Here is a 20,089-nt window from a genome sequence, read left to right as displayed (position 1 = left end):
AAAGTATTCTAGCGATTATGAGTAGCAAACTACAATGTATTGAATATGTTTCCTTTCATATAATTTAGATTTATCTTTTTGAATATTTAATCTTCTATAGACTTTATTCTTGAGTCCTAACTTGTATATCTTTCAGCTCGTGTGATTTATATTTTTTTTTGCCTTTGTTTGATTTCTTTTATAATGTTGTAGAATAGTTGATGGATCTATACTCTAGCCATCTTTCTTTTTTTTCTTTTTTAATTCATCACCCTTTAAACAGTAAAAATGTCTAGAGAGTTCTGTTAAGTCCTCTGAAAGAACGTATGTTATTGCATTCTACTTCTACTGGTGAATGTTACATGATTGCTGAGGACATGGCCCTTGATAGGGAATTGTGGAGGTCGAGCATTAAGGTTGTAGGTTAGGGAGAAGTTGTGAATATTTTTACAGCGCACTAGAGTGAGATTAGCCAGTTAGGAGTTAGTTTTAGGATGCTAGTGGTCATCTACTGATGCAGGGCTTTATCTGCTGGTTATTATTATACCTTCCATCTATTTTGTATTTATTATATTGCTGTTATTTTATTATGATTCTATTGATGGTACTAATATATCGTCTCTGGTTACTTTCTTGAGCCGAGGCTCTCCTGAAAATAGCCTCTCTGCCTCTCGGGTAGGGGTAAGGTCTGCGTACATATTACCCTCCCCAGACTCCACTTGTAGGATTATACTGGGCCGTTGTTGTTGTTGTATTAAAAAAAATACCGAAAATTAATCGAACAGAAACCGACATGATTGGGACGGTTTCGAAAAGTTTAATTTTAGTTATACATAATAGAATAATCGAAAAATTAGTAGGATACAAATTTTATAAAATAACCGGTCAAACCGAACCATTGCCACCCCTACAAATGACAATTCAGTCTTATTTGTAAACCAAGCCGTTTTCCACCTCATTCATTTTATGCCTTTGTCGGCCATTCTTCTGTTTTAACAGCTTCTCTTCCTCCTCCCCTTAACTCATGATCTGATCATTCGATCTTTCTCTTTATCTCAAATTTTTATTTTCCGATCTTTCACACATATCTGATATCTGAACCATCCCCAAATCGGATCCGGGTCGTCCGAATTGATACAAAAATGGCGGCATCACGTCGTCTCCGTGATCTCCAAGCCCAGCCCGGTAACAAAATCTGCGTAGATTGTTCTCAGAAGAATCCCCAGTGGGCATCTGTTTCCTATGGCGTTTTCATGTGTTTGGAATGTTCCGGAAAACACCGTGGCTTAGGTGTCCATATCTCATTCGTCCGATCCGTTACAATGGACTCATGGTCCGAGATCCAGCTCAAAAAAATGGAGCTAGGCGGTAATGATAATTTAAACAAATTCATCGCCCAATATGGAATCCGAAAAGAAACTGATATTGTTACCAAATACAATACCAAAGCTGCTTCTGTTTACCGTGATAGGATTCAATCCTTAGCTGAGGGTAAACCCTGGCGGGACCCACCTGTTGTTAAGGAGGGTAACAATAGCAGCAGTAAACCTAAACCTCCGTTGAGTGGAAGTAGTAGAAATGGAAATTACGGTGGTAATTCTAATTCTGGTTGGGATAATTGGGATAGTTTTGATGATGGAGGAATTAATGGCGGTAATAATAGTAGTAATATGAGGAGAAATCAGACAGTGAGTGATTTTAGGAGTGGTGGAGGTTCTAGTGGTGGGCCTGCTAGGTCGAGGTCTACAAATGATTTTACGCAGGACCAGTATGAGGCGTCTGCTGCGAATAAGGATAATTTTTTTGCTAGGAAAATGGCTGAGAATGAGTCCCGGCCAGATGGTGTACCTCCTTCTCAAGGAGGGAAGTATGTTGGATTTGGATCAAGTCCTGCCCCAATGCCTAGGAATAATTATAATAATAATTCGCAAGGTGATGTTCTTTCAGCTGTTACTCAGGTATAAACATTGAGCTAATTATTCCTATGTTGCTTTGGTGTGTTATCTTTATCTATGTACTAGGATTTAACTTATATGTATTGACAGTGATTTTTTTGCAGTATGAGTGTAGTTTCACCTGTTGTAGCATGTTACATATCTTATTTTCGTGGTTATACATTATGCTTAATATAGGCAATTATGATCTATCGTTTGTTTATAAATGATGAGCCGATACTGTAGAAAATGACACTGTCAATATATAGGAGTTAAACTCATTTACGTATAGCTGATGAGGCTTTGCTGCTTGATGTGTGCAGGGATTCGGTAGATTATCTATGATCGCAGCCTCAGCGGCCCAGGAGTTGGGCTCAAAGGTACTTTGAGTTGACTTTTATACTAAATTGAAAGTCCATTAATCTTTTGATTTTTTGGAGGTGTCGTCATTGTTAATCACTGCATCTCTTTTTCCCCAAGTACATGTGATAAATATTCTGAAAGTGTGAGGCAGTAATACTAAACAGAAGAAAAATGAGGTTTTCAAGGAGCTCTGACAAATAAAGGTATTGAAAGATTAAAATCAGGAAATTTGGTGCCCAAAAGTTTTCTCAAGATGGAAAATGGGGCATCTATGTCTTGTATGTAGAAACTATTTTGATTTTTCCGTTCACTTTCTTTTCTATTAATTTGTTTTTTTAGGTTGAGGATTACTTTTGTTCACATGCTAATGCTCATAAAGTTAGTATATGTAGAAATCCATCTGCTAGGCAAGATGCTTGATGTGTGCATCAGATTAGAGATGGCACTGCTCTTGTGTAAACACGCACAGTGCAGAATCAGGTTATAGTTGTATCTTTTAGTCGCAATCAGTCAAGTTTTAAGGACAATATGAAGATTGAATTTTGTTCTGTTTAACGGAACTAACACTAGTTGCTAGTAAATATTAATAAATTCATTTATCTCTTGGTGCTAGTGTAGTTATTGTAAACAACTCTTTCAAGTTTCAAGTTTTAAGTGATGAAGTTGATTGAATTGCTGGTGTGAAATTGTGTTCGAGGGGTTTCTTGAGGTTGTATGTCATAGCTGTGTTTGCCAATAATTTTTTGGTTTGCCAATTTGAAGCCGCCAGTAGGTGCTAAGTTCACTTGTTTATGAGCTTTAATAAGTTCCACTTTTTTTCACCGTTTACTAAGCATAACCTATACTACTTTTAATATTGTTAAATAAGTTCTGTTAGTTCTTTTAATCTCTCTCTCTCTTTTATTTTTTTGAGTTCTTTGAGTTTATTGGTATTTTTCTTTGAGGTTTGTTATATCAAGTGAAACACAGGAACATTCATTACCTTAGCTTTCTAGAATCTGTGTAGGATATGTGCAGATGCTTTTTTTAATGAAGGGAATATTTAATATTCTTAACACCATAAAATCCTTAAATTTTGTAAGTAATTTGATAGTCATTTAGAGGTCATGCATCGATGATTTGAGAATTGCTAGTAATTATATTCACAATGTCATTTTTCAATTTCTTTTTTTGGATTTCATTTTCTATAAAATCTTAGCTAATTTTTAATATTCATGATAATTAGTACTACTTAGCTAAAATATACTCTAACTATATAATTACTACTTCTGCAACCAAATATGATGGCGAAAATTACATTGTAATTACATTATGATGTGTAATTATTTGTCTAATTACTATGGTAGTAAGTACACCACCTAGTAATTACACAGTGGTGTCCAAACACACTCTAGTGAAATTAAGACATGAAAGAAATATAGGTCTGATCCAGTTTTTGACTGAATAGTCTTTTAGTAGTTTGACAACAACACTTTGTAGACCTCGGATTGAACTGATTCAAAAAGCTACAAAAGCTTAGACATGGATCTACAACTTTTTTCAAGACCATAAGATATAATTCTGTTAGTTGCTATGTTGAAAGCGGCCACAATTCATGGCATGAGTGCTGACAAGTTTTTCACTTTAAGAACCAGAAATATTTTTATCGGACTCCCTCCTTTATACTTATCTTGAATTCTTTTTGGTATATTCAGTCCTTAGACGAGTACCTGAATGTCTTTTTAAGGTGCAAGAACTACTTAAATAACCTAAGGAGGGTTCTTAAGGATAACGGGAAAAACCACTCTTGAGAGCTCTAGGTAATTTTGTCTTAGGAGGAATTAATCCTTCTTTGTCATTTGGTTCAAGCTTTGGAGCATCAAATTCCAAGGTTTGCACATAAGTTTAGGACTTGGAGTCATTTATTTCTTCAGGTCCTATCTGAAATATGAAACCAGACAAGATAAGTTGAGTGAAACATGCTCGTGCTGTTTTATGAACTTTCCTGACTTTGAAACTTCACGGAGGACCTTTAAAATGTATAAGTTTAAGCCTTGCTTGTAAGGCTAAGAAATTTTAGGTTAATAGCTATTTGAAATCATTTAAGATTTTTCGTATTTTTCACCTCTCGGCCCACTGTAAGACCTAACAAATTATAAGACGTCTTGGCATCTTAGATTATAAATGGACAAATATATTATATTTTGAATCTCTTGAATAAGATGAGAGTCTTTGGAAATGCTTAGCCTAGCAAGTTTAGTTTAGTTTAGCTAATAGGAATCCTTCCTGGGGGATGCCATTAGGAAAAATCGGATTTGAGATAGTCTTTCACTATAATGGATCTTAGGGGAAGCATATGAAGCAACTCTTTCTTGCACTATATCATAACCAAACCTTTCCTCCACGTTATTACGAGTCTTTCTCCACCTCTCTTGTTTTTCTTCTTCTTTTGGGCTAGGTTCCTCTCCTCGTGTTATAGATGTTAATGGTAAAACTTCAAAAATGTTTCTCCATGTGATATGCGTTTAGGATTCTGATTCTTGTACTGTATCCTTCTTGGAACTCCTGCTAAAAAATGAAGAGATTCTCGTCTTGAGAGTTGCCTAGTATAGAAGTCCATATAATCAGTCTCTTACCCTTTATCTTGAAATGAGAAAGAAGATAGTACAATTGAATTGTATTATTAGAAACTGATATTTATAACCTAGTGTTTATAGAACATAGCATCATAGGAGAAAAGGTTGCAATGAAATACATAGTTTTCTATTATTTTATAATATTTAACTGAGTTGGGGTTGTCTTCTGCTGAAGTTCCAGGTTATTTTTGTATTTGATCCAATCACTTAAGAGTCCATAGTGATTGCCCATTGCTCCATAGGGATGAGAATTTCTATCAAATGCACAACGTTTTATTTACTGATTGTGTATATTTTAATCGAGAGGTACTCTGTTTCTTTCAAAGTACTGAGTACTCGTGTAGTTCTTCCAATGTTCATTTTTGTCATATAGTTTGTATTGTAGTGCTTCTAGTTTATGGACGAAGAATCAGGGAATTTGACTGTCAAGTATAATGCTTGTGTAATCCTACTCTTGCAGGTGAAAGAGGGTGGTTATGATAACAAGGTGAATGAAACAGTCAATGTTGTCGCGACGAAAACAACCGAAATTGGACAAAAGGGCTGGGGTATCATGAAGGGAGTCTTGGCTTTAGCTTCACAGAAGGTTGAAGAATATGCTGAGGGGGGTCCAAACGGGAAGGACAATAGCTGGCAACGAAGCGAAAATGGGCAAAACGGCTGTTATCAGGAATTCAGTAAGGAGTCTAAAGGATGGAATTCTTCTGGAGGAGCGCAATCATCTGGTAGGCATTCCAATTCTGTCAGCTCTGGGTCCTGGGATGATTGGGATGGTAAAGACAACAGGAAACAAACTTCTACCAAAGGGGCGACATCCAGTAATGACGATGGCTGGGCTGGTTGGGACGATGGTAAGGATGATGGATATGATAATTTCCAAAGTGCATCCAATAATAAACATGTTGGTCATGGTGGAAAATCAGAGTCCAAATGGACCGATGGAGGTTTCTTCTAAGAGTAGCAGATGTCACTTCTAGTAATTCTTTCCCCTTTCAAATAGATGTCATCCAGATTACCTGTTGGAAGGGTTTGTGACTGAAAATAGTTTATGTATGTACCATTATAAAAGGGGTTTGTTAATTGCCTGTCATGTAAAAGCAAAGAGGAAATGCAGGAAACATAAGACTGTCATGAAGATGATTGTTTTTGTGGTTAAATTTTGTAGTTACTTTTGGATTTGTAATGACCATAGTTGTATTAATATTTCTGCATTCTGGTTCTTCAATTGGAGATTGTCTTTAATAGCATACTATTTCTTTGTGTTGAACCAGAAAGTAAAGCAAGTAAATTTGTTCTAGTCCTTACTTGAAATCAAAGGGATTTGTGCCTGTGACTTTTGGTACCCCCTCATTTTCCATTTGCCACTTAAATCTTCTCGAGTCTTTTCTTTAGTACTGTGACATTAAAAAAAGAGAAGAAAAGGGACCACGATTTATTGATTAGAATCAAGAATTAAGAGTTTGATTCTCCATTAATTCACTTCTACACAGTGTAGAGGGAGTACTTTTTTTGAAGAAAAAACAAGTCGAAGTGAGAATATATTGCATATTTCACAAAATTAGCTGAAACACTCATTCAAATAGGAAGAATTGATAGCAAAACTTGGCCAACATCTAGGAAGCTTCTGGTTTCGATTATTAGGATCCAATTGAAACCTTGAGCTTTTGGTGTTGATTCAGAGTTCGTAATTGACAAAAAGAATGACGTCGCCCGGACACGAACCGGAGACCTTCAGTGTGTTAGACTGACGTGATAACCAACTACACCACGACACCTTGATGCTCTAAACTTTTTGACTTCTTTAATAACATAACATTTCGGTTTTAAGGGGCCTTTGGTACTTAGGATGAATAAGGTATGTTTGTTATCGAATTTCACAAGTGATAAAGGGATAAGAAGGTGTTATCGGCATTTTGTCAAGTTTAACTACCAGAAACTAACTAATACTGAATCATATTAATATTTTACTCCCAAGATTTCCTAGACTAACCTTATTCTTTGCAAATATTATTATCTAAATTATTGAAGCTGTATAAGAAGTGTTTGTCATATAATTTTAACAAACCAAAAGCAGGGAAAATACACAAATGGTTAGAGCCAAATGAAGAAAACACTAGAAAGGGAATAAATGGATACAAGTTTAAAAACAAAACGAAACCAAAATCAAAGTATTACACATTCGGTTGATTTTGGCTAGATACTAAGGTTACCCAAATCAAGAGCTGGATAAAGGAAGTTTTCTTCTTACAAGTGGTTTATCTTGAACAAGTGTTTCTTATGAAAGTTTTTGCATGCATTTTAATAACTAATAACTTGTTGATCAACGTTTGTTTTTCTTCTCTTTCTAAATTTTGTATTGAATCCGTCATGTCTAGACCATTCGGAAAATTTTGAAACATTTTTCATCTAACATGTTTCTTACCTTCCATAAGATTAAGCACTGCTTAAAAAAAAGATTATATAATAACGTAAACAGGCTTGCTGAAATCAGGGGAAAACAAAGAAAAGAAGAATGTGGTATAAAATCACGTATCATGAATTATATAATTGATAAAACTTAGAGAATCAACTAAAAATAGATTATATGACGACGGAAAGACGTACAATTTTACTTTTTCTAGTCGGTATACATAATACATTATTTATACATAGTTATACATATATTATACATGAATAACATATATTAAATATCCGCCAGTTATTTTTAGTTTAAGAGATTAGATGGGCTGCTATTCAGGTTAATTATTCTATATATTATGATGTACAACCAAACCTCTCTATGACAACTTCGTTTGTTCCGAATATTTTTGGATGTTATAGTGAAGTGTTGTTATATAGAACATATATTATAACATAACATGAAAATTGGTTCCGTAAAAGCTTGGCTTTTATAGTGAAGTGTTGTCATATAGTGTTACAACTATAATGAAGAAGATAGGAAATTCTAAGGAACCAAGAACAAGAATAGTCCCTGAACAGATTTTCCGGTGGACCAGTCGGCGCTGCCGACGGAGTCGATAACAAGAACGTAACTGAGAGAGGTAAGGAAGGAAATCAATTTCAATATCAAATCATAATATTATTTACAAGCCCTAACTTCCCTACTTATAGAAAGAATATAGCTAGTTACAAAATAGTCTCCAACTCACACATAGCTCACGTGCCATTTAATTTGGCTCATAACAAATACCCCGTTCTCAAAATCATCCTTGTCCTCAAGGATGAAAATATGCAAGCTCTTGAGATGAGGAAGAAGAATTCAAGGATCTTCCAGCTCTCGTAAATGTGTAACACCCATTTAGATCCAATACATTGACCATATCTGGAAATTTCCTTTGATGAACCAAAAAGACAGGCATACTGCAATTAGACATGTGGAATGTAAAATGAGAAAAATTGCTTCTACCAGGGTCGAATGTGAAGATCATTGCACATCCATTGCCTTCAAGAATAGCACATGTACAGTGCATAGCTGGCTCATTGAACCAAGCCTTAAAAGGCCATGATTTCTCTACTGCATTTCCAAAGCTTAAACTAAACATGCTTGACATGTGACGAACAACCCAACTACTTGCTTCGTAGTCCAGTTGTGCAGTTTTACATTCGTTGATCGGCGCAAAATGAGTGCAGTCAAGTAAAAATTCTTTGGAATCTTGAAGATAGCAGGACAAAGGAGGTTTTCTTCCCCAAGAACATAATCTGAAAATTGCAGACAGTCTAGCTTTGGACTTGCCCCTAGAATCATTTTCACAAAGCTCCGCCATAGTATTTAAATTTGAAAATTTTGTTGATTCTTCTAGGATTAATGTGACCTGCTAGACTTGGCACACACATGTAGCCAATGATTGCTTCTGTAAACTAAGTTCTTGACTCTTATTGTTCAAATGAAGTACTGGCCTTTCATCAAACATGTAGAGACCAATTTTAGCTCCTTTATATTTCAAACACTTCTCACCCAGATGTTCCGCTCTTCTAATTTGACTCCACCTGGGTCAAATGGGATTGGTGAACCACTAGCAGCCATAATATTTTGAAGCTGCAACAACCAAGTTTTCCTCAATTCTTTATGAGCAAAGAATCATTATCCACCCATGATCTATCATGAATAAATGCATAATCATGAGTTATTTTTCCCCAATATAAAGAATCAAACAACTCATTCTTCTTAATCCTATTCAATTCACTTCTTGGTTTCTGATGTAAAGCATGTTTATGGGCAAAACTATCAATTTCATTCTCAATATCTTCGGCCAAGTCATGCATATGACCTTCAGCAATCAAATTATTTTTACAACTATCAAACAAATCCGACTGGAGAATTTCATCAAATACATACCAGTCATGTGATGAGTCCTGCAATTTGGCATCTAAGTTCACAAGTGTATTCCCAAAAAGAGAATAAGGACCAAGAAAACCATGAATTATCTGGATATCCTTAGTGTTATTCATTACAGCAAGAAATGGCTCAAGGTTCTCCGTCTTTCCCTCATTGTCTTCACCAAAATCAACAGGATCAAGAACCACATTATTCTTCTTTAAATTGTCACCATTATTTTCATGTCCACTACTTGAAATTGCGGAAACAGATGTAGCGCTTTTGGCTTAAATTTCTTCGGATATCGGCAATTTAATTTTGGAAAAGAGGGAAACCAGCATCTGTTTACCTCATTAAATTGATCATGCTTGCACACTAGTTCAACCATTGATTTCTTGATGCCATCAATGTCTTGATGGATCTCTTGGTACTAAGTATCATCTATATCGTCTTCTAACGTAGTCATTTCTGTCCGAGAATCGAAAGGCTCTGATACTATTGCTACAACTATAATGAAGAAGATAGGAAATCCTAAGGAACCAAGAGCAAGAATGGTCCCTGAACAGATTTTTCGGTGGATTGGCCGGCATTGCCGACGGAGTCGATAACAAGAACGTAACAGAGAGAGGCAAGGAAGGAAATTAATTTCAATATCAAATCATAATATTATTTACAAGTCCTAACTTCCCTATTTATAGAAAGAACATAACTAGTTACAAAATAGTCTCCTACTCACACACAGTTCACGTGCCATTTAATTTGGCTTATAACATATAGAAATGTTGTTATAAAGAGGTCCGACTATAGTATTATATATTTGGTACCTTGTATTCCTTTTTTGTATAATTCTATGGTATAATCGACGGGCTCGACTAATCCAAATCCGCGTTGTGTAAAATCCATCAAACTGGAAATCACTGCCTATCGGGAGACATTCTATTTATCTAATCAGTAGGGGTATTTCTTAGTGTTGTATATATAGTATCTATTAAAACTACATTAGCATCTTGTGGCTGTAGTTTAGTGGTGAGAATTCCACGTTGTGGCCGTGGAGACCTGGGCTAAAATCCCAGCAGCCACATTTAAAGTCTTTTTTCCACATGAATCATTTGTATTCTCATAGTCCTAAACGACGCCGTTAAGCACTACCAGCACACACATCACATGTAACAAGCTAAATTGTGCCTCTTCGAAGCCACTTAGCAGAGGAGCTCGAAGGACGAGAATCGGAGATCGTCGCCTTTGCCTTCTGAAGAAATTTTCTGCTTCTTATTAATGTAAGTTCTCAAAATTTCACCTTCCCATGGTTATAAAATTCGGGCCATTTCTTCTTAATTCTATCTCTTATTTGGCGATCTGCTCCTTATTTTTGCTAATAAGTGAACCTGATTTCTTTGTTTTGTTGTCCTTTTTATTTTTCTCTAGTTCCCTATGTCAGTTTTTTATATGATGTGGATGATCAAATGAGTGCTTCATGTTATTTAAATTTACGTAATTTTGATAGGCAACTGTTGTCTTCACTAATTGCTTGATCTTCTTAATTCTATCTCTTATTTGGCGATCTGCTCCTTATTTTTGCTAATAAGTGAACCTGATTTCTTTGTTTTGTTGTCCTTTTTATTTTTCTCTAGTTCCCTATGTCAGTTTTTTATATGATGTGGATGATCAAATGAGTACTTCATGTTATTTAAATTTACGTAATTTTGATAGGCAACTGTTGTCTTCACTAATTGCTTGATCTGCTGTTTACTGCGGTTTGATCTGTTATATTAGAATTAGTTTTAAATTTTATGCCTTCAAGTAACTCCAAAATGGAGAAGGAATGTTCTTAGCTAACTCTAATAATGATCCCTAAAGATTGTATTCTTTTAGAGATAACTTGCCGTCGTGTGATTTTAGGTGTATCTCATTCCTTTTAGCACTTTTAATGACCATAATATTGCATCTATTGAGTGGTGCATTTGACGGTCTACGTAGAACGTGTTCAAATAAGCTCAAGCAGGGGCGGATCCAATGAAAATGTACCGGGTTCATCTGAACCCAATACTTTCACTGCGGACTCACTAGAATTCTCTCTCTAAACGCATTATGTCTAAAGTGGATTTGGTTGGGAGGCACCTGAATGACCCACCACCAGGCCCCCCACATGAAGTCTCAACCAACATCCAACCTATTAACAATTCGACACATAGTCTACCTATACCTATTCAAAATCCCCCGCCACCTACGAATACCACCGGTGAGGACACAACATGCCAAAACCACCAGATAATAGCCACAAACTCCGAGAATCTCAACCAAAATTCCACCGCTATAAACGTTGGAAATAGAATTTCCGTCTCTGGCACATCAACTACAACCCAACCCAACACTCTCACCCAAAAATTTATACCAGAACAACCAAAAATTTCAGCAAATTTTGACAAACTTGATCGGAAGAGCAAAAATCAAGGAGAATCAACCATGCAGGATAAAAGAAATGAAGAGAAGGCCACTGACTCACTTCAGATCCTTGTGACTAAAGGTGCAGTAGGTGGAGACAAAACTACTCTGCCTGGGATCAACAAATGGAACCAAGGTACGTCTAAACATCCTTTGATGTGGTTGTCCAAGCGGAATTACCATCCATGGCAAAATGTGCAAAAAATGTGGAAATTAAACATGGTACCTATCTAGGGAAGCCGGCGGTGCATTTTAGTGCAGAGGATTACTTTGTGAATCTTGCACAGGAATGTAGACTCACCTTAATTGGGAAGTTTTATAGAACCAAACCACCTATGGAGGATATAAGGAAGGCTTTTGTTAGCCAGTTCCACTTGAAAGGAACTGTTAAAATTGCTTACTATGATCCGCAACATGTTTATATCGACTTTGCCAATGAAGTTGATTATACTCACATTAAGCTTAAGAAATTTGTGGACATTAATGGTACTCCTATGAAAATTCTACTGTGGACACCTGATTTTAAACAGGAAGTTGAAACACCTATCGTTCAGGTTTGGATCCTCATTCATCAATTGCCCTGTCACCTGTTCAGATGGGAAATTATGTCCAGAATGGTTCAATCTGTAGGTGTTGCAATTGCCCCTGACCTAGCGACATATTCTAAGTCTCGGGGTAATGTAGCTAAGATTAAGGTTTAAATTTGGCTGGGTTTTAATACCATGGAAGGGGATGAAGGTGGTGTTTGGCTTGATGTTAAATATGAAGGAGTCCCTTCTTATTGCCTTTACTGTAAAATGCAAGGACATGTAGAAAGCATATGCTGGAGAAAAATAAGGGATGATAGAATCAAGAAAGAGAGGGAGGAAAGAATCAATATTGACAAAAGAAATCACCAACAAGATATTCCATCAACCAGTGGAGTCGCTTATAATAATGAGGAATTTAAGACAGTGACAAGAAGAAAAAGGAAAAATAACAGGAATGGTCCCAGTTCTAATCAACAGAGAGAGAAAGAGCAAAGACATGGAGCAGAGGAACTTAATTGATCAGAGAAAAAAGAGAAATGGGGGCATTGTCATCAGAGAACCACCTATGATCCCACAGAAGGAAGCTATACAAGAAGTACCAGGAAAGGAATAGACACAGGGGAACCAAAAGCAGCTCATACGGATGCAGCGGGTCAACAGGGTGCTAACCAGGATGATAAAACTAAGAAAAAAAAGAAAAGAAATAGAGCTAAAAAACAAGAACATATCAAAGAAAGGGAAGAAGCAAGAGCACAAATCCAGCATGGGAAACAACAAGAGGAAAGCAAAATAAAGGATAATGCAATGCAAATGACAGAGAATAACTCAAAAAGGAAAGATGATCAATGTCAACACTTACAACACGAGGAAGGTCTACAGTCAAATCCAGAGGTAACAAGAGAGGTAAAGGTACAGAAGAAGGAGAGCAGAAAAACATCTTACCCTATTGAGCCAGGAGAAATACAAAAGAAATTTGAGAAATTGATTTTTGGTACTAATCTGGAAGGCAGATCTAGTCATGACAATGAACCAGTGTCTAATGAAAGCTCAAATGAAAGCTCAGAATCTTCTGATGAAGAAAATGAGAATTCAGAAGATAATGACTATGAAGATGAGGAGGGCTCAGATGAAAGTGAGGAATATGCAAGTGTGGATAGTGAGGAGGAGGACGGTGATGATAATGCAAATAGACTGGTGGAAGTATTTGTAGGGAATGCAACAATCTCACATGCTGTGAATAATGTAATCAACTCAGGTCATTTATCTCCTCGGGGCAGATATGGGCCAAGAGAAGGCAAGGGAGCAGCCAGAGGAAAGGAGGGCAGATTCTCTTCTCAAAGGCCTACCAAGGCCTCAAAGAATCAAATTCTATCTGACCCTTAATTATGTTTAAGTCCCTTTATTGGAATATCAGGAGCATTAAGACCAATAGTGCTCTTGAAAGGCTTAAACAGTTGGTTAGATCAAATAATTTCCCTTTTATTGCCTTAGCTGAACCTTTTTATAAGGCTAACAAATTAGATAAGTATAAGAGAATGTTGGGTTTTCATAATGCCTATGCAAATTGTAACAGTCAAATTTGGTTATTTTGGGAAGAAGATTTGGACTGTATAGTGGTTGATGAAGATGAACAACAAGTCACTTGTGTTGTTAAGCATGATCGAATCTCGCTTCTCATTACATCCGTGCATGCAAAATGTGAGGATGAACGTAGAGAAGACCTGTGGGATAAACTAAGGAGTATTGGTGTCAACTTTAATTTACCTTGGTTCATCGCAGGAGACTTTAACTGTATTACTGATCCCATTGAAAAGAAGGGTGGCTCTCCTCATAGGATGTCCAAAAGCTTATCTTTTATCCAATGTATTATGGTTTGTGAACTAGTGGATGCAGGTTACAGTGGATCTTCTTTTACTTGGTGTAATGGGTGGTGCCCTAATAGAAGACTTTGGCAAAGATTACACAGAGTTCTGGTAAATCATGAGTGGTTGAACTTATTTGATTGTACTTCAGTTAATCATTTAGTGAGAACTAGGTCTGATCATTCTCCTTTGCTAGCTCTGACTAAATCTACAATACATAATCCTATTAAGTATTTCAAATTCTTGAATTTTTGGGCTGAGGAAGATGGTTTTATGAATGTAGTAGAGCAGGCTTGGAATGAAGAGGTGCATGGATCTCCTCTGTGGAGATTTCACCTTAAACTGAAGAACACTTGCAGGAAACTTTCTGAATGGTCAAAAATCTCGGTTGGAAATATTTTTGATATCACAAAGGCATTGGAGAATAGAGTAGCTGAGCTTGGAGAAAAGTCCATCACTGACAATTCAGCTAGTAACAGGGCTGATTTGAACAAAGCTAATGCTGAGTTGGTTAGAGCACTAAAGAAGAGTATTGGAAGCAAAAATCTGGAATTAAATGGTTTGTTGAGGGTGAGATTAACTTTAGGTTTTTTCATTCTGTCGTAATGGAAAAGAAGGAGGTTGTCATTGAAGAAAATAAAAAATGAGAATGGAAGCTGGATTGAAGGAGACAATGAAATCGCAAATGAAGCTATTCAGTTCTTTCAAAAACAATTTTCTAAGGAGAATTCCCAGGCTGATTACTCCCTATTGAAGTTGATACCACGAGTAATTGATGAGGCAGACAATGAGAAACTGACGACTCCACCAACTTAGGAAGAGCTTAAAGATGTTGTCTTTTCTATGAGTGTTCATAGTGCGCCTGGACCTGATGGAATCTGTGGAAAATTCTATCAGACTTGCTGGGAAGTGATAAAGAAGGATTTACTACTAATGGTGCTTGATTTTTTTTGCGGTACTGAATTACCTAGGGCATTTACTCATACATGCTTGAATCTGATTCCTAAGGTGGAATGTCCTCATCAGTTCACTGAACTAAGGCCCATTAGCCTTGGAAACTTTTCTTGTAAAATCATATCAAAGCTGATGAACCATATGTTGTGTCCCCTCATGCAGAAATTAATATCTCCATATCAGGCTGGATTCATTAAAGGCAGAGCTATTACTCAGAATATATTATTAACCCAAGAGATAGTTCATAATATTAATCATCTCCTAATATTGGAAATGTGGTGATGAAACTTGATATAGCCAAGGCCTATGACTGAGTTTCGTGGGAGTATTTGTGCGAAGTACTGAGGCAGATGGGATTTGCGGAAATTTGGATCGACAGAGTTAGCAGGTTAATTTCAACTATCTACTATTCTGTCAACATAAATGGGTCTCAACATGGTTTTTTCAAATCAAGCAGGGGTATTAGACAAGGAAATCCTATATCTCCTTCTCTTTTTATAATTGGTGCTGAGTTACTTTCCAGACTTATGGACTCTTTGCTGGTGGAAGGTTTTATCCCTTACTCTTGTGAGAAGAAAGGGCCAATATTAACTCACCTTTGCTATGCTGACGACACTATTCTATTCTCATTTGGGGATCTTATATCTTTGAAGATGATGATGTCAAAACTGGAGGATTATCAAAGGGCGTTTGGGCAGTTGGTGAACAAACAGAAATCTGCTCTCTTTGTATCCTCTAAGATCAATGACAACAGAATTGTTGATATCAGAAGTATTGTGGGTTTTTCACACTCTCAATTTCCTATGCAGTACTTAGGGTGTCCTATTTTTGCTGGAAGGAAGAAAATTATCTATTTCAACAATATGGTTGCCAAATTTTCTAATAAATTACAGGGATGACAAGGTAAATTGCTATCATATGGTGGTAAAGTTGTGCTTAGTCTGTTCTTGCATCCCTCCCTCTTAATCTTTTATCTGTTCTTCATCCTCCTAAAACAGTCCTAGTTCAAGCCGAGAGAATTATGGCAAGCTTCTTTTGGGGAAAGATGGAGGATAAAAAGAAACATCATTGGATAGCTTGGATCAAAATTATGTTTTCCAACTCAGGAGGGAGGTGTGGGATTCAGGGCATTGCAGGATATTTATAACTCATTTGCTGCCAAGATGTGGTGGAACTTCAGAACAAAGAATTCTTTGCTGACAGAATTTTTAGAGGCCAAGTATTGTGAAAGAAAGCATCCAGTTGCTAGGAAAGCTTCGTATAATCACTCTCACTCTTGGAGGAGGCTAATTGGCATTAAAAATGAGGCTGAAAATTATATTCTGTGGAGGATATGTAAGGGTGAGGTTTCTTTTTGGTGGGATAATTGGACTGGGAAAGGTCCTGTTGCCAAACTTGTTCAAAACAGACATGCTCATTAGAATATTAAGGTCTCTGAATTTTTTGAAGGGGGATCAGAACAATTCTACCTTCAGAAGTGGTCAACTCCATTTTGAATATTCAAATACAACAAGACAAGGCAGATTACCCGATCTGGACACTGAACCCCAAAGGAGAATTCACCTGCAAGTCAGCATGGGACAAGACGAGGAAGCAGAAGAGCAGGGCACTTACCTGTGATATGATTTGGCAAAAGAAAATGCCATTCAAAATTTTCTTTTTTATGAAGAGACTGCTCCAAGGTAGAATATCTACTGATGATATGATTCAAAGAATTGGTATTGTCATCTCCTCAAGGTGTGTATGCTGTATAAGACATGAGGAGGAATCTATTCAGCATCTATTCTGTTGCAGCCACATAGCAACACAAGTATGGAACTTTTTTGCTAATTCATGTGGAATCAAACTCAATTATGGTGCTTGCTATGCAATGGTGGTTAGTTAAGGCTAACAACCTTATTCATGCGACTGTTATCCAATGTCTACCTTCTGTCATCTGCCGGGAAATATGGAAGAGTAGATGTAGTGTTAAGTTTGAAGGGATCAACATGTCATCTAGAATCATTATCCAACAGGTGTGTAGACTTATGATGATGTTGATTAACTGCAAATTCCCTAAGATCCAGATGCCACATACTTGGAATGATTTGTGTTGTGCAGTTGAGAATGCACAACAAGTCCTCTCTTGCCAGGTGGTCAGGTGGACCAAACCAGGGGCTAACTGTTCTAAACTTAATTATGGTTGTAGTAAGGGCAATCCAGGAAGTTCCGGAGGTGGTGGTGTTATCAGGGATGAGATTGGTGATGTCCAGTGTGCCTTTGCTGATTTCTATGGACATTGTAGCAACATCATGGCTGAGGCCAAAGCAATGCTTCAAGGAATTATCATATGCAAGGATAGAATCACAGGTCATATTATTGTTGAATCTGACTCCTTGGTTCTTGTTAATATTATTAACTATAGATTAAAGCCACCTTGGGAGATTGGCCTGATCATAGATCTGATTATCGGACTGGTACAAGATGGCAATATTACTTTTGTGCATATCCTCAGAGAAGGAAATACGGTAGCTGATTCTTTAGCTAATTTGGTTGAAAGTTTGAGAAATCAAGTTATCTTTAACAACATAGCCTCCTTACCAGGTTACATTAAAGCTTTAGTTGCAATGGATAAAGAAGGCATCCCAAATCTCAGATTCAAAACAAAGAAGAACCAGTTTGTTATTAATGATGTTCCACATGGATAGTACTATTTTTTTGTATATTTCTTGTAACATCAGATGTAACATCCTTGTGTGTATTCTTTCACATACAAGATGCAAGGAAGGGCACACCACAAATTAGGCACAACACCTTAGAGCAAATGTACACAAGGATGAGATCCTACAATCTTCATTTTGCTTTGGAGGCAATGTTCTACATCTTCCTTCATGTATTGCTTATGTTTGATTATATATAGGTTGGGGTATAGCCTAAACCCCCCACCACCATGGTGGATATTTTGATTGAAAAAGAAAAACTTATATGTAAAAATACACTAATATTGAAACAAATAGTAGATGTGAACCCATAACTTTAAAAATATAATTTGTTCAATGCTAAGAGCCTTAAAGGTTGAACCCGTAGAATTTAAATCGTGAATCCGCCTCTTGCTCAAGTGACCTTCTCTCAGTTCTTATCATGTATACTTCTTGTAGAGCCTTTATCTAATGTGATCGTTTCTAGTCTTGTCCAATCTTATATGATCAGACATCCATTTTGACAGTCATCTTGTGTATATGTTGGGGTTTAGAGCTCAATATTCAATCCCCTATAACACTAGTAGTCTGAGCCTCACAACCTTTGTATAAAACATTCCTTTCACTTTGTTCAGCATCTTCATATTGCTTTGCACTCCTCTAGAATTCTTCCTTACTAACCTATTTCAGTTCTATGTGCTACTTCCTCTATTATGCCGTAATACTGTAGTACTGAGCTATCAATCCAATCGTGAAATTGAGTGAGTCAAAGTTTTCTCTTTTTTATTAAACATATTTGTCAAACAAACATGTGATGCTACATATCAAGTTAAAGATCTTTGGTACATTTGTATATTTCTTATCATGTAACTTCTCTTGTTAACTATATTACCATTTTCTTTCATTATTGCATACATTACAAAGCTTGTTTTATGAAAATTTAAATCTAACATAGTTTGCAATGTGTTTTGAATGAATATATTTTTACCTAATCAAATACTTATCATATAGGCCACCTGACCTAAGTAATTGAACTTGTCATGGAGATAAAAACATTGAAACCTGTCACTGCTTGCATCTTAATCATTAACTAGGTATCATTTCGACATTCATGGCTGCATTTATAGATTTGAGTGCTAGGCTTGCAGTGGCTGAGAACTCTTTAGAATGCTAAGGTCGAAAGAATAGTCTAAGGATATATAAACTTAACAACACATTTTTTACGGTTATGTCGTATAAACATCATTCATATGCATGCTTATTTCTTTTCCTTTTTCTTTCTGGTGTTTAAGGTATTATTATCCCGTGTATTTAGAAATATAAAATAGAACATGAGTCATCTTTGGTTAGTTGACTTATCATTGGGATACTCGAGACCTGTCACTGCTTGCATCATAGTCGTTAAATAGGTATCATTTGGAATTCATGACTGCACTCATAATTCAAATGCTAGGCTTGCAGTGGTTCAGAACTTTAGAAGGCTAAGCCGTTGTGCGGTATAAACATCAGTAGAAATGCAGTATGACATAAGTAGACTGTCTCGTTGTCTAGTGCATATGCATGTTTTCTTTTTCGTTTCTTTTTGGTGTTTAAAGTATTATTGTCAATGTATTTTGGAACACAAAATTGGAACATGATTCATCTTATGTTAAGTGAGGTCTCAAATGTTGGTTAAATTTTGTATGTATTGTTACAGATGATGGACGACCAGGACCTGGGCTTCTTCGCCAACTTTCTTGGTATCTTTATATTTGTGCTAGTGGTTGCTTACCATTATGTGACGGCGGACCCAAAATATGAAGGCAATTGAAAGTTTGTAGATCTGCTCATTCACTGATAGTAATGATCAGTTATTCTATATATAAGATTAATGAATTTTGATGTGCCAAAAACATTTTCTCCTGAACATGGAGTTGTATCGGCAGCAGGGCGCATAGATAACTTGGGTAAGACTATTGATTGATCATGCAATATTTCATACAATGCATAGTGTTAAGGTTATCAATTGAGTAAAGGGGATCAGAGTTCTTCTTTATCTTGCTTTCAGAAAATATTCTGGAGTTTTTGTTTAAGTCTACCTCTTTTTCTTTTCTTTTGAGGGTGTTCAAGATTAGTTTTGGGTCGACTTCTACTTTCTGAAAACTTAAACTTTAGGAGTTGTTTCTTTAAGGGGGAAAACATATAAAAATGTGGCATTCTTCTGCATAATCTTCAAATTTGAGGCAATATAGAGTTATGGTGATGTATTTCCTTTGTTCAGATTTATCAGTTTGTTTTAGCTTGACATGGTTGAAAATAGAGAAGAAAATATAAGTGTTAGGCTCAAAGGTTTCAGAACTCAGGTGTTTTTCTTATATCTGCTGTGATTTGGCTGAGAAAATTACTGTTACCAATATTAATATTGTTGGAATATTATG

General features: G+C 36.3%; 4 protein-coding genes and 1 non-coding gene across 5 annotated transcripts; 4 read left to right on the top strand and 1 right to left on the bottom strand.

Moving 5' to 3' along the window:
* The first annotated feature begins 924 nt into the window (after positions 1-924).
* Positions 925-6,158, top strand: LOC109219863 (probable ADP-ribosylation factor GTPase-activating protein AGD6). The gene is made up of 3 exons (XM_019384330.1): positions 925-1,937; positions 2,237-2,293; positions 5,352-6,158. Exons 1-3 carry the CDS (start codon positions 1,122-1,124, stop codon positions 5,844-5,846), a joined length of 1,368 nt encoding a protein of 455 aa, XP_019239875.1. The 5' UTR covers positions 925-1,121; the 3' UTR covers positions 5,847-6,158.
* A 434-nt stretch (positions 6,159-6,592) lies between these two features.
* Positions 6,593-6,666, bottom strand: TRNAV-AAC. The gene has a single exon. It is a non-coding gene; the product is annotated as a tRNA-Val (tRNA).
* Positions 6,667-10,319: 3,653 nt separating this feature from the next.
* LOC109219865 (dolichyl-diphosphooligosaccharide--protein glycosyltransferase subunit 4A-like) lies at positions 10,320-19,907 on the top strand. The gene is made up of 2 exons (XM_019384331.1): positions 10,320-10,483; positions 19,369-19,907. Exon 2 carries the CDS (start codon positions 19,369-19,371, stop codon positions 19,480-19,482), a length of 114 nt encoding a protein of 37 aa, XP_019239876.1. The 5' UTR covers positions 10,320-10,483; the 3' UTR covers positions 19,483-19,907.
* Positions 12,371-13,561, top strand: LOC109219862 (histone-binding protein N1/N2-like). Its single transcript, XM_019384329.1, has 2 exons — positions 12,371-12,601; positions 12,734-13,561. Exons 1-2 carry the CDS (start codon positions 12,371-12,373, stop codon positions 13,559-13,561), a joined length of 1,059 nt encoding a protein of 352 aa, XP_019239874.1.
* LOC109219861 lies at positions 15,345-16,614 on the top strand. The gene is made up of 4 exons (XM_019384328.1): positions 15,345-15,802; positions 15,888-15,897; positions 16,101-16,340; positions 16,444-16,614. The coding sequence occupies exons 1-4, from the start codon at positions 15,345-15,347 to the stop codon at positions 16,612-16,614; spliced, it is 879 nt and encodes a 292-aa protein (XP_019239873.1).
* Positions 19,908-20,089: the final 182 nt, after the last annotated feature.

The sequence above is a fragment of the Nicotiana attenuata genome, unplaced genomic scaffold (genome assembly GCF_001879085.1).
Source record: "Nicotiana attenuata strain UT unplaced genomic scaffold, NIATTr2, whole genome shotgun sequence".
NCBI lineage: Eukaryota > Viridiplantae > Streptophyta > Magnoliopsida > Solanales > Solanaceae > Nicotiana > Nicotiana attenuata.
This window is presented reverse-complemented; position numbering and strand designations above follow the sequence as displayed.

Coding starts and splice junctions, on each gene's coding strand:
- LOC109219863 (XM_019384330.1), top strand. CDS start 1,122: ATGGCGGCATCACGTCGTCTCCGTGATCTCCAAGCCCAGCCCGGTAAC. Junction 1,938..2,236: donor TTCTTTCAGCTGTTACTCAG/GTATAAACATTG, acceptor TGATGTGTGCAG/GGATTCGGTAGATTATCTAT. Junction 2,294..5,351: donor CCCAGGAGTTGGGCTCAAAG/GTACTTTGAGTT, acceptor CTACTCTTGCAG/GTGAAAGAGGGTGGTTATGA.
- LOC109219862 (XM_019384329.1), top strand. CDS start 12,371: ATGGAAGGGGATGAAGGTGGTGTTTGGCTTGATGTTAAATATGAAGGA. Junction 12,602..12,733: donor ATAATGAGGAATTTAAGACA/GTGACAAGAAGA, acceptor CATTGTCATCAG/AGAACCACCTATGATCCCAC.
- LOC109219861 (XM_019384328.1), top strand. CDS start 15,345: ATGGGATTTGCGGAAATTTGGATCGACAGAGTTAGCAGGTTAATTTCA. Junction 16,341..16,443: donor GGAGGATATGTAAGGGTGAG/GTTTCTTTTTGG, acceptor AATTTTTTGAAG/GGGGATCAGAACAATTCTAC.
- LOC109219865 (XM_019384331.1), top strand. CDS start 19,369: ATGATGGACGACCAGGACCTGGGCTTCTTCGCCAACTTTCTTGGTATC.